Below are 14249 nucleotides of genomic sequence, written 5' to 3'. Positions count from 1 at the left end.
ATTTTTCTCGTAACGCCATGGTGGCGTCATCTCTGAGAGCCAGCAGGACCTTTACGTCATAAAATCGCGGCTGACCGTGCGCTGGCACGCCCCATCTTTGGACTGTAATAACCGTGCAGCAGCAGTGCTGGTAATCGGGTTTTCAGCTCCCGGGAGTGTCCATGAACGGCTCCATGGCCGCGTCCTCTCACCGGATAACGCTGGGCCCGCTGGTTGCTGCCATCGACCAGGGAACAAGCTCCACTCGGTTTCTGGTAAGACGGACCAGGGAGAGCCGAGGGGCGGGTTACTTTAAATGTGCCCTTGACCTAATGATATTAAGCTTTCATGTTGTCCGTTTGTGCTCATAAATTCCATACGTATGTCTATTAAAAGAGAAGTGAACATTGGTGTGCTTAGTCTGCTACACTGTTTCATTAAAAGCCAAATATGCTAAAATAGTTGTTTTATATTCTATTTCAGTACACAAAAACCCAGTGTGGTAACCTCAACAGTTTACGTTGTAAGTTCTTGTCTAATTAACGTTTGGAGTTGGAGGTTTAATTTCTGTCACATTTCCAAACTTTAAATGTTATATTTGAGTGACGTTAAACCTTTTACTTTTATGACATGGTGCTCTGTGGTATTCCTTAGCTCACTCAACAAACTGAGACGGTCCTGAAGCTTCCTAGAGACCTTTGGATATCCTGAAGCACTCTTCATTGTAATTGAACCTTACAAGCTCTGCGCTGGTGGCAACTCAATTCTATTTCTCATTCCACAAAGTGGGCTTTCTGGGCACTTCTGGATGTCCTGAAGTCTTCTTCACTGTCATTTAACTTCGCACCTTGAAGTTCTTGATAATCCCATACTTTTCAAGCCCTAAACATCATACTGCTCTCACGGGTTCAAGTCTTTTTAGGAGAAAGTGGTGGAGTTTTCTCTGTAGAAAAATGTAGTACAGCCCTCCTTCTACCCTACCTGTTTCTGCACACTGCGGATCAGTTGGCTGAAAGATCAGCTGCTAAACTTTTTTTTTCTTGCTTAAAACAAAGCCTATCATTTCTTTGGAAATATTTCCAGTTATAAAAACAAACATGGACAGTTAGGATGTAAAAAAAAAAAGATGCATACAGCGAGAGCCTCCTGTAGGTCCAAGCCTAATTTTCTTATATATGAGCCCATTTTGATGCAGTGTGATGACAACTATAGCTTCTGCAAAAAACAGTCATTTCAAGCACCTCTACAAGTCTGTTATTGCAGGCAGTCTGTCAGTTAGATTTTAAAGTGATTTTAACTCAACTTGTTCACAGCATCGTCTGTGCTTATAGTATCACTACACTAAGTAAAGCTGGGTATTGATCCGGCTGTCATAGGTTTGTTAGAGAATATTAGTGAAGAAACAGCCTCATCAAAACTGCAGAAAGCTCCCACTGGAAATCGTTCGAAACACCTCCCCACAGTGATACATGGCGGTGGCAGCATCATGCTGTGGTGAGGCTGTTTTTTTAGGAAGTTGATCAGCAGAGTTGACGCAATGATCCTAAACATAGAGCTGCAATGGAATGGATTTGTCAAACCATGCAACATTTTCCTTTCATTTCACAATTCTATGCTATTTTGTGTTGGTCTATTGTGTAAAATCCGTATAATAGACAAAAAATGCTTTAAATGGAGACAATACTAATCATGTAATTACTTTGTTAAAATATGCTTTTCACTATAGCTTTATTCAGTGTTTTATTAAAAAAAAAATTCAAACTGATTCATTATAAATTAGTTTTGTATTAAGAGCAATAATTAAGGGGCACGGCGGTGGCGTGGGGTAAAACGCGTGACCCATATTTAGAGGCTTCAGTCTTCGACGCAGCCCGTCACGGGTTGGCCGGGCCAAGGCGACCTTTCCTGCACGTCTTCCCTTTCTGTCCACCCCTTCCCTGTCAGCTTGCTGTTGGAAAAACGGAGAAAAATAAAGGCCACCAGTGCTGCAAAAAAAAACAACTAAAAGAAAAAAGCTCCATTCCAATTTTTTTTTGCTGAATTTTTTGGCATACAGTTTGAACAGGATTTGTAAATCATTGTATTCTGTTTTTATTTACACAACATCCCAACTTCATTGGACCTGGGGTTTTATTTACAATGGATGAAACCATCAGGAGTACCACAGGATTCTTAGCTAGAAGTGCAACAGTCTATCTATCTGCAATGCAGTTCTATCTTTTTCTCTTTAAGAATCAGCTCCTGTCTTACATGAATGTATTTATTGAAATTCAATCTTCAGAGGGAAGGATCTGCTTTAAAGTTGCTGGTTTTAATTCACATACAGGGGTTGGACAATGAAACTGAAACACCTGTCATTTTAGTGTGGGAGGTTTCATGGCTAATTTGGACCAGCCTGGTAGCCAGTCTTCATTGATTGCACATTGCACCAGTAAGAGCAGAGTGTGAAGGTTCAATTAGCAGGGTAAGAGCACAGTTTTGCTCAAAATATTGAAATGCACACAACATTATGGGTGACATACCAGAGTTCAAAAGAGGACAAATTGTTGGTGCACGTCTTGCTGGCGCATCTGTCACCAAGACAGCAAGTCTTTGTGATGTATCAAGAGCCACGGTATCCAGGGTAATGTCAGCATACCACCAAGAAGGATGAACCACATCCAACAGGATTAACTGTGGACGCAAGAAGAAGCTGTCTGAAAGGGATGTTCAGGTGCTAACCCGGATTGTATCCAAAGAACATAAAACCACGGCTGCCCAAATCACGGCAGAATTAAATGTGCACCTCAACTCTCCTGTTTCCACCAGAACTGTCCGTCGGGAGCTCCACAGGGTCAATATACACGGCTGGGCTGCTATAGCCAAACCTTTGGTCACTCATGCCAATGCCAAACGTCGGTTTCAATGGTGCAAGGAGCGCAAATCTTGGGCTGTGGACAATGTGAAACATGTATTGTTCTCTGATGAGTCCACCTTTACTGTTTTCCCCACATCCGGGAGAGTTATGGTGTGGAGAAGCCCCAAAGAAGCGTACCACCCAGACTGTTGCATGCCCAGAGTGAAGCATGGGGGTGGATCAGTGATGGTTTGGGCTGCCATATCATGGCATTCCCTTGGCCCAATACTTGTGCTAGATGGGCGCGTCATGGCCAAGGACTACCAAAGCATTCTTGAGAACCATGTGCATCCAGTGTTTCAAACGTTGTATCCTGAAGGCGGTGCCGTGTATCAGGATGACAATGCACCAATACACACAGCAAGACTGGTGAAAGATTGGTTTGATGAACATGAAAGTGAAGTTGAACATCTCCCATGGCCTGCACAGTCACCAGATCTAAATATTATTGAGCCACTTTGGGGTGTTTTGGAGGAGCGAGTCAGGAAACGTTTTCCTCCACCAGTATCATGTAGTGACCTGGCCACTATCCTGCAAGAAGAATTGCTTAAAATCCCTCTGACCACTGTGCAGGACTTGTATATGTCATTCCCAAGACAAATTGACGCTGTATTGGCCGCAAAAGGAACCTCTACACCATACTAATAAATTATTGTGGTCTAAAACCAGGTGTTTCAGTTTCATTGTCCAACCCCTGTATGTTTGAAGTGTGTACACTTTAAAGACGGCTGACAAAGACGTTTGGAACAAGATGCAGAAGCGCCATCTTCTGGTGGAGAACCGGATTACTTCAGCAATGCTAACAGATTATTTCAGGGGAAAGCTACTTTCACATGAAACCCGGGTTCGTCTCCCCACCCCAGGAATCTATGCCGCATGTCTTCTCCCCTTTCTCCACCCCATTTCCTGTCTGCCCCCTTTGAAAAAATAACTAACTCAACGGAAGTTCTGGAAGTTTAAGTAAACTGGGATCAGTTTTTCTTTGGACATGAATAAGAATTCATACATTATTAAAAAACAAGACCTAAATGTCTTTTTAAAGAAGCTGTTCATTTTAAAGTTCACCTTGGGGCATTTAGTTCATGCAGCCTTTCTGTTTGACTTCTTGTGTGAAAGTTTGAGTGAAGTTTGTGGGCGAGTGGCTTTGATTCGATTTCCAGGCGTGGTTCATCGTTTAAAGCCAAGACGTTGATATGACTCACCTCCTCCACCTGTTGCTTTACAGGTGGAGGTTCTACCTCCAACTTTAAATAAAGGAGCAGGTTTTAATATTGGCTCGTAATGCGGTTTTCCTTTGGATTTAATTTCGAAGCTGTGACGTTTCAGCTATAAATGTGAGCTGCCGCCACATGACTAGTGATGAGTTATTTTTGACGGTGATAATTGTTCAGCGAAAGTCTGACCCAGGTGTGGTTGCAATGTATAACTGAGACCATATGCTAATCATTGAGGTGCTGCTTAATATTTTGGGAATAAAATGATTGGTCAGTCTGGAAAATTCCAGCCTAAAGTGTAGAAACCTGAATCTTTGTATGTTTTTGTTGTTTTCAGGTGTTTAATTCAAAAACAGCAGAGCTCCTCAGCCATCATCAAGTGGAAATCAAACAGAGCTTCCCTAAGGAAGGGTAAGGACTTCCTTTCACCCGTTCTCTGATGTTATCTAAATGTGACCTTTTTAACTCTTCAACGTCATGTTCAGATGGGTGGAGGAAGATCCCAAAGAAATCCTGCAGTCGGTGTATGAGTGCATGGAGCGCACATGTGAAAAACTCATGCAGCTCAACATCGACATTTCAAACATTAAAGGTACGACTCCCATACTGACTGAGCAATGACCTGCGGCTCTAGAACGTGTTTATTCACGTGGTAAAGAGAAAGCTCAGTGCGCTGATCCATTTGGGTTATTGATCATCAGTGTGAACACCTCGTTAAAAGCAGGAGTTCTGGAGCGTAAAGCTGTGTTTTGAAAAACTAAATCAGACTGAACCGTAAGACATGTTGAACGTAGATGTTTGGACAGATGAGGCTGAAGTAAAGATGTCTGGCCATAATTCAGTTTCACAGTTTGATGAAATCAAAAACCTGACGCCAACTGTGGAGCACGGCGGTGCAAGTGTGATGATTAATGCTCCTTTTGCAGCAGACTATGACATCCTCTTTAATACCACAGTATTCCTGAGTCAAACGTAAGGCCAGCTGAATGTTGTCCCAGACTGGGTCAGGTGAAAAGAGTGAGTGGAAATTTCTCCACAACAATGTGAGAGATTAATAGTCATGCTGAAAATCCCATTTTAGGCAGCATCCCTGTGGGGGAAGTGTTAACCATGTAAATGCACAGTGACTGTTTGATTTCATGCAGCTATTGGAGTGACCAACCAAAGAGAGACTACGCTGGTATGGGACAAGGAGACCGGGGAGCCCCTCTACAACGCCATCGGTACTGATGTACATCTCTGTGGAAGCAGTTTGTTTAACATGCAGTCCTAATGTTTTTGGAAGACAGTAGGATTCATCTTGTTAGCTGTCTAAGTGGTGGTGTTATCACTGATCTATATGTATCTTGCATATGAGCAACTTTCCTGTTTGAATGATTCATGTTCTGGCAGAAATGGGTTTAGGCAGCATAAAACCAATGGATTGATGTGATTTGCTGTGTTCTTCAGTGTGGCTGGACCTGCGAACTCAGTCAACGGTTGAGCGTCTTATTAACAGAACTCCTGGAAGGAATAAGAACCATTTACGGGTAAGACTCCACAACTCAGACCTCACCTGTGTTTCCATCAAGTTGTTTTTTGCTCTGTATCTTATGGGAACTTTGTCTCGCTGCAGCATAAAACCGGTCTCCCGATCAGCACCTACTTCAGCGCCGTAAAGCTTCGCTGGCTGATGGACAATGTGGACGAGGTCCGCGACGCCGTTGTGTCTCACCGGGCCATGTTCGGCACCGTGGATTCCTGGCTCATTTGGGTGCTTAAAGATCTCCTGCATCACTGCTTTTCTAGATCTCAGTGAAAAATAAAATTCATATATTTAAAATTTTCAAATGTCTATCTAACAGTGTTTGACGGGCGGTAAATCAGGAGGAGTCCATTGCACAGACGTGACCAATGCCAGCAGAACCATGCTGTTTAATATTCACACAATGGACTGGGATCCAGAACTTTGCAAGTATGGCTTCTGGACTTGATTTTATTTGGCTCTTTGTTTATTCATTTTTAAAAAATGTTATTGGTTTGTTTTTATTCAAGAACAAAATTTGCTGACTTGGATCCTGGTTTAGACCTGCTGTGAGATTTCAGTTAATCTTTCAGTTGAGAAATCCTGAAGTGAGCATGAAAATGACTGCACACTCATTTGTTTTCACTGCAAAAACAGATTAACACTAGACTCACATACTTTAGTGAGTTAAATATGGTGATCAGCTGTCAGAGATTGTAACAAGAGACCTAAATCGGTTCAGGAAAATATGCCCGACCCAAACACAGCATAGAATTAGCTCCTAACTGACACATGTTTCTCTTTTCTTCCTTTTATAGATATTTTGGCATTCCAATGGAGATCCTGCCCAGAGTGAGGAGCTCCTCAGAAATATATGGTCTGATGGTAAGTTGATGAACATACTAATTTCTTTGATGCTAGATGAAAATACTATAACACAGGTTTCTCAGTGTTTAGGTCAGAGTGGTTTCAAGTTGTTTAAGTGCATGAAGATGGATCCAGAAACTCTTTTAGGCATTTTTGTGTGCCATTGTCTCTTTTTTTCTCACTGGTAGAAAATAAGTTCTTGCTGGGTAAGTGATAACTCATCATCATTTTTTAACTCACCTATTTAGCTTTTCCATCACCAATGAATAAATACGGCTTTCCATAAATCCATGCATCTCCCAGCTTTCAATGACACTTCATGTTGGATGTAGTTCTGGTTACTTGTAGAAAATTGGGATCAGGGGGTTCTATGCAGTCATAAAAAAACAGGAAAATAACTAAAGTTTCATCCCAATCAGAATTTCTATAAATAAGTTATATTTCACGTTTATTCTAAAATGAATTTATTCTGCAAATATCGCAACTATGAGTCATTTGTTGCACAAATGGATCAAGTAAATTTGTTATTAAAAACCTGGTGCTCAGAGATGTATCGACATATTGCTATGGGAGTAAAATAAAAGTAATTAAAACAAATATCTAAAATGATCATTTCAGTGTGAAAAAAAAATTCAAATTATTTAAATGAATTAAAAGTACAATTAAAAAAGTAATACATTATATAATTCTAAGTAAACGTTAGTTAAATTAAGAATTATTTAATGAAATGTGGCTTGGAAAGGTTGTGTACCTGTGAACACTTCTTTTTACCACTTCAATCTTTTCCCCCTTAAGCTGTGGAGGAACAACTAAAATTAGAAGTTTATTTATGGAACCTATCGGCACTGTTTCAGCTTCCACATTTGTTAAAACTACACATTTACTATTAAGACTACCTGGATGCATTTCTTGAAATGTATTGGATGGCGACTGTCCCTGTTTGCTTCTGTGGTGGCATGCTGCTCGGCTGGTTGTCTCCTTCACCTCCAAGCCTCCCGGCCTTCACGACTCCTTCATGTCTTCATTCTTTGTGGCACGGTTTTCCTTCCACTCATCGTGTTTCGTCTGTAAACTCGGAACCAAAACTGCACGTGGGAGGGAAGACCGTAGTCCCCACAGATTCACCCCTTCTATCTGCTGGTAGAAGTCGACTACTTTTCTGTTATTTGACTTCATTCAGTCAAATAACGAGCTCTGTTCCTGTGTCTGTAAGTTATATTGTTGTACATAGTGTTTAGATCTGGACGTGATTTCAAATTTGGATAAGTTGTGTTATGGTCAATTTTTTTTATTTATTTAATGTTCATTGTCTTCTGACATCATTTAAATTAGAAAGTGAATTAGATCGGATGAGTCAGACCAGAAAGAAATGGTTGCTGGATTTGGATTGGAGCTGAAATTTGAATTTCGACGATATCTCGCGATTCAAATTCTGCTTAGAATTTGAATTCAGAATAAATTTTGAATAAATTTGAAACCAAATTTAAATCAAATTCTAAAGCTGAATTTAAATTGGACTATAAATTTAATTTTAAATGTTTATATTAAAAAAAAGCTTTGAATTTGAATCTTATGGATTTAAATTTTCCATGACAGAAATCTGGGGCCTTGTCAGGTATTCCCATCTCAGGGGTAAGTTTACAATTATTATTATTTTTTTACCACAAATTATTCACATGTTCGTACATTTAAATGGATCGCCCAAGTTCTTGTTTGTTTTCTTTAAACTAGTGCCTCGGGGATCAGTCAGCAGCTCTAGTCGGCCAGATGTGTTTTCAAGACGGACAAGCCAAAAACACGTGCGAGCATTCATAGCACTCCTGCTTGTTGTTTTATTTTATTTTTCTCTTCTTTAGTGACCCAGCAAACATTTGATCTGGAATTTCTTGCAGGTATGGAACAGGCTGCTTTCTCTTGCGAAACACTGGAGCAAAGGTATTTGACTTGCATTTCAAACAAAAAACAAAAACTACCAAGTCTTCAGCCTATAGTGACTTTTATCGTTTTGCAGCCCGTTATGTCCGATCATGGTCTCCTGACGACCGTTGCTTACAAACTGGGTCGGGACAAACCTGCCTGCTACGCACTGGAGGTATTGTATGTTTGGGCCCACTTTGACGTGTATTCTAGTCTAACTCTTCTTTCAGATCTTTTTGTCTTTAGCTGCATTTAGCCCTTATATATTTCTTTCACTTGCATACAGATTTGCATTAACACAATGTCAAGGTGGAAAGACATCAGCAATTACCTTAGGGCAGCTGCTGTTGAGTAGGTTAAAAAGGCCTTGTTCAAATTATTTGAATATCAGTTCATGATTCTACTTAGAGATTATTCACAAGTGGTAAATGCTGAAGATGACTTCCACTCTTTCTAGATATGGACGTCCGAGAATGTTCCCAAGAGCTCCATGTCAGGCTCTTCAAGCTCTTAGTTAGCATGTTAAATGTTCAAGTTCATAACAGGATAATAAGAAAAAGTATGAGATGGAGGAGGAAGACTTTGAGACCATTGTGAGGGGATTCATGCTGCACATTAGCAGTATCATCCCATCCTGCCGAACATCTTGGGTGTTGGATGATAGAGCTTGCTGGCAGTAAGGATTGCCACTGCGTTGGGGTACAAGGCAGAGGGGTTTGGTATGGGGGTCCACTACCCTGTACCTCCCTGGCCTGGGTGTCGCTGCCTTCCTCCCTCCATGTCGGGCTACTCTGTAGAAGTGCCTGGTGTCTGCCTGTGGCTTCTGTAGCCTCCGGACGCCAAGGCCTCCTGCCCCTTGCTGGTCTCGGGTGCTGAGAGCTGCAAGGTTTCTACTCTTCTCACCATTGTAACATTTTCACAATTCCAAGTGACAAACTGGCACACACACCCATTCAACTAATTCAAGAGGTTAAAGATTGATAATTTATTAATGGAACCTGTCTGCTTTGTTGTCAGATGCAACCCTGATTTAATAAAAATCAATCAACCAATTAGGTTACCATCTCAGATGGCCTTTGTTTAGAGCAAAATTGCCCTGTCACATGGCACATTTTTCCCCCCAAACCACGGGTGAAAAAATGAAGATGAGACCTAAGTCGAGATGTTTGAAATCCAGACACAATCTATGGGTACAAACATGATACCAGCTGTTGAGCATGGTGGTGGAAGGATGGTAATGTTTGTCTTTTTATTCTCGAGTCAAAATTAAGGACCAAATGTTTTTGGCACAACTTCACCTCATCAGAGTCAAACATGGGGCCATTTTTCTGACATACAGTCTTCTTTTATTCACCAGATCTGCTTTGTGCTTTTAAGAGGCACTCACCTTAAGACAAACCTATTCAGATCATCAACTTCTCACTGTGACTTCATTGATGTCATTTTACTGAATAAGTGGCTTGAAGAGGTCTTATTCTCCGCTCTGGTTTGGCAGGGATCTGTGGCCATTGCTGGAGCTGTGGTTCGCTGGCTACAGGACAACCTTGGAATCATCGGCTCCTCCGAAGAGCTCGGTGCGTCCTCCGTCAATCAAATCCAGTAGTATGTGTGCAACTTCTTTAAAGTGTGGTGTATTATCAGTTCTGATCTTCTCGCTTGATTTTTCCTCATATTTGTAGAGAAGTTGGCTGCATCGGTTGGCACGTCCTACGGTTGCTATTTTGTTCCTGCATTTTCCGGTCTCTATGCTCCGTACTGGGAGCCCAGTGCAAGAGGGTACGAGCCATACGTGTTTAAGGTGTAGTGTGGTCCTGCAGCAATTCCTACGACTTATTTCTCCATATATCTGCCACAGGATCATTTGCGGATTAACTCAGTTTACTAATAAGAGCCACTTGGCATTTGCTGCGCTGGAAGCCGTCTGTTTCCAGACACGAGAGGTAAGCCTAGTTAGGAAAGTCTTGGAAAGTTTAAACATCGTGAGTTTGTGTGCTTATTTGTGTCTGGATGCAGATACTGGACGCCATGAATCAGGACAGCGGCATCCCTCTAACTCAGCTGCAGGTGGACGGAGGAATGACGTCCAACAAGCTGCTGATGCAGCTGCAGGCTGACATTCTCTGCATCCCCGTCGGTGAGAGAAACTTATGTTTAAAGGATCAGATTCACGGCAAACAGGTGAAAGATGTTAGCAAGGTCAGGAGATATTAGGCAAACTATCTGGCTCCTTTACTATATATACAGTACTATACTATATTATACTATACTATATTATACTGTACTATTCTATACTATGCAATGCTGTACTATATAATACTATACTATACTGCTTCAGAATAAATATTCCATGATTTTTCATATTTTCACTGTTTTTGTAAGAAGACCCAGATGAAACAATTCTGGCATCTGAAGAGTATTTATTTCACATAATTCCTCCGTTTCGTCCATTTTTTAAATATTCAACTAAAAATGGCCTGTCAACATTTCTTCACACCCCTCACAATAGTAAATGGAAAAGCCTTTGTTGGCATTATTCTGCCAATGAAACATTTCAACTGCTCACAAGCCTCTTGGTTGTTTCTAGTATTTTTGAAAATTCATCATTTGCCAAGAGCACCAAGTCTTTAGAGTTTGAAGGCCTCCTTGCCATCACCCTAATCTTCAGCTCATTTCACCGATTCTCTATCTCATTCATGCCCAGGCTCTGGATGGGATCTTCCTGAATTTGTACTTTACTTTCACTCCAGGAGAACCTAAAACATTGCTTTCATTCTAAACCTGCCAGGCATATTAATGTTTTGGGCCCAACTGGAGCTCAAACTGGTTACTGGTCTGTAACAGTCAGTACTGAATGAATTAGCAGCCATCCTGCTTAGCAATGTTGTACTTGTCATTCTTCAAAATGGGAAAAGCAAGAAAACACGGCATTATTTTTTTTGCAGTGTTTCGTATTTATGATAATATGTCTCAGATCGAAACCAACAGTCTAAATGTGTTGGACGTGTGAATGGAAACGGTTCAGACGGTCATGTTATTCGCAGTGAAGCCATCCATGCCAGAGACCACGGCTCTCGGAGCAGCGATGGCGGCTGGAGCGGCAGAGGGGGTGAGTGTGTGGAGCCTGAACCCAGAGGACCTGAGCGAAGTTACTTCAGAGAAGTTCGACCCTCAGATCAACCCTGAAGGTGCAAAGAGCCCCCCCCCCCCCCCCCCCCCCACTCATTCCTCCAAAAACAAAACAAATGTCAGGCAGAGGTTATTTTTTCTTTTCAGATCTAAAAAGCTGGGTTTGTGTCGTTGTAGAGAGCGAGTTTCGGTATGCGAGGTGGAAAAAAGCGGTGGAGAAATCCAAGAACTGGGAGACGACACAGCCTGTTGTTAATGGAAACGGTGAGTAAACAAATAGTATAAGCTCCCATGATCTGATACAATTAATCAAGTATGTAACAATGTTTCAACTTCCCATTTTGTTTTTCCAATTAATCAAAGCTTCAATCATTATTTCCATTGCTGGTCCTTCTGGCCCGTGGGTTACAGAATGTTTCGTGCTTCAACATGCCTGCCTTACAGCGATGAGTCATTCCCACGCTTCAGCAGAAGCTGAAGATAAGCCGTTGAGCTCATTTATTCTTTCAATCCACTTGTCAAAAACATGTCGGACAGTTTGTCCGAAGGACCAGGCTTAGTGAGTGCAGGCTGTATAGATGCTGAATCTAACTCCTTAGGTAATATGAGCCCATATATGTTTATTTTCTAGTAGGATTTATCTTCTCATAGAACATTCCACAAAGTTGGAGCATAGAGTAAGAGGAATCTTTGATCATTCCTCTTCTCATCCAGAGTTGTGTGTCGCTTGTTAGTTCACCCCGCAGGTTTGCTGTAGGCGTTTGGTCTTTAGACTGACATTTATTTTTGTTTTGGTCAGGAAAACAATTTCTCCAATAATTTGGCTATATGTTTGACTCGGTGAAGACCTCTTTTTATTTTTCCTGCAGGAGCCACCAGATTTCTATCTAAAAAATCCTGGTATTTCAAAGAGCCTAGAAGCCACAATTAAAGCAAGACCTTGTTTATGGCTACAGAAAGCCTGTGGTGAAGGTGTAAATGAATGTTAACACACTGTTGGTGGAGGTTAATGTGTATATTTGAATCTGTACATGAAGTTTAAACCCTGATATGTGGATCCGATGCTTGTTTGGAAAAATGATTGAGGTTCTGCTTGTATAATCAACCTCTGACTGCCTTATTTTCTCTCCTTGTGTTGATGACTAACAGGTGAACCCAGTATTTTTAGCAGTGTCCCTCTGGGGTTTTACATCATTGGCAGCATGTTGATGCTGATTGGCGCAAAATACATCACAGGTCAGTCATTATCTTTGAGATATTTGTACATGGAGGCAAAGTTAAAGCCAAAAATGTAACTTTTTTTTTTACTAAAACTTTTTTATTCCATCTTTAGTAAAGAAAGATTAAAAAAAGGGCAACATAAAAAAAAGTGTCACTTGCATTATATTATATTTACTTAAATAAATCAAATATTTTTAGCCTTAGTTTAAGAATAAAGTTTCTTTGTGAAAGAAAATGTAAGTAATAAGAGAAGTCACTATTTCAAATTAAATTCATCCTGTGACAAAAAAAAAAAACATTTGTCAACATCTCATCTGTCATCTTTTTTTTCCATCTAAAAGGACTTCTGATGACATAAAAACACCCACGTGCTTAAAACCAAATGTGTCTCAACTGTAATGTGATCCTTTGTTGACTCTGAAACCTGTTCTGTTGTTTCTCAACTTGATTTCAGGTCCCGACTAGTTGTCAGAGTCTCGAGGAGGTGAGGCGGAGCGTAAAAGGAAACCAAACGCACCCGACCACCGCCTGCATTCTTGTGGCACTCTTTGCTCTGAAGCCATTCCAGAAGAATGAGGAATCCAGAAATTTTTTAGTTTACTTTGTACATCTGTAGCGGACATTTGCATGCAGAAGACTAATTTGTTTTTGTTTTTTTCCATAGAGTGTAGAAGTTCATTTTTACCTTATTTATGTAGAGGCTAACTACAGCTAATGCTATTGAAGTATAATTTGCATTATGTGTCATGGAACTCTTCATCTGGACTTGTATGTTTTGTTGTTCAGGAACCTCATAAATGAGCCTCCAGAGCTTCTTTTAGAGCACTTTAAAGGATTGCTTTAGTCTTGGACATGCAATGTGTTAACACGCTTAGATGAAGTTGGGACAATGGCAGCAAAAGGGAAGGAAAATGGCTTTTTAGTCAAGAAAAAGCTCTGTGTGCTTGAATTTTCTGTATCGTGTACGACACAGACCTTATGGAAAACGGGCAGTAAGACTGTCAAATACTGACACCAAAAAAACATGTCAAATAAACCCCCAAGAAAGTAAAAAATTAATTCTTTAGAAAGCCTTTTCTCTTGAAATATATGAAATGTTGCAAAAACAAGCTACTTGCCCACACGTCTGAAATGAATCTCTAAAGCAGCTCAATGGTGGTTGGAAAAAATTCATTTATTCAATCATTTGAATACAAAGCTACGCTAAAGAAGATATTTTAGTGCTACACTTGTACAAGCTGGATTCAGTACCAACTTCCTCTTTGGTTCAGGTTTGAGGAGTAAATATGTTGCCCTTCCTGTTAGTCGTCTGTACAAATCTGCAGCAACATGAATGGCCAGTGTTTCTGTTTGGCGTCAGAACAAAGTCTCTTTTTGTGTGTATTAAAGTCATGCTTTTGTAAATTCATGCTGTAATTTATTAAAACTAAAGTTCTTTTAAAGCATGAGATTGTGGTGTCTGTTGTGATGTAAAAGTAGTTTTTACAGGGTGAAGAAACGCAACGACACAAACAAGCGAAGACGT

The 14249-nt window shown here is 40.7% G+C and overlaps 1 protein-coding gene across 2 annotated transcripts; it reads left to right on the top strand.

Annotated features, from left to right (window-relative positions):
• The first annotated feature begins 60 nt into the window (after positions 1-60).
• Positions 61-14169, top strand: gk (glycerol kinase). Of its 2 annotated transcripts, XM_047355685.1 has the most exons (21): positions 61-254; positions 4427-4500; positions 4575-4681; positions 5235-5312; positions 5539-5618; positions 5705-5842; positions 5934-6043; positions 6412-6478; positions 6649-6666; positions 8057-8092; positions 8192-8259; positions 8353-8395; positions 8472-8552; positions 9873-9951; positions 10057-10153; positions 10233-10317; positions 10391-10511; positions 11419-11562; positions 11681-11767; positions 12653-12739; positions 13179-14169. In XM_047355685.1, the coding sequence occupies exons 1-21, from the start codon at positions 162-164 to the stop codon at positions 13187-13189; spliced, it is 1704 nt and encodes a 567-aa protein (XP_047211641.1). In that variant the 5' UTR covers positions 61-161; the 3' UTR covers positions 13190-14169. The 2 variants fall into 2 exon arrangements, with proteins under 2 accessions (XP_047211641.1, XP_047211642.1); XM_047355686.1 differs by lacking the exon at positions 6649-6666.
• The last annotated feature ends 80 nt before the right edge of the window (positions 14170-14249 follow it).

The sequence above is a fragment of the Girardinichthys multiradiatus genome, chromosome 24, assembly GCF_021462225.1.
Source record: "Girardinichthys multiradiatus isolate DD_20200921_A chromosome 24, DD_fGirMul_XY1, whole genome shotgun sequence".
Taxonomy (NCBI): Eukaryota; Metazoa; Chordata; class Actinopteri; order Cyprinodontiformes; family Goodeidae; genus Girardinichthys; species Girardinichthys multiradiatus.
The sequence above is the reverse complement of the archived record's forward strand: the minus strand, read 5'-3'. Positions and strand labels throughout refer to the sequence as shown.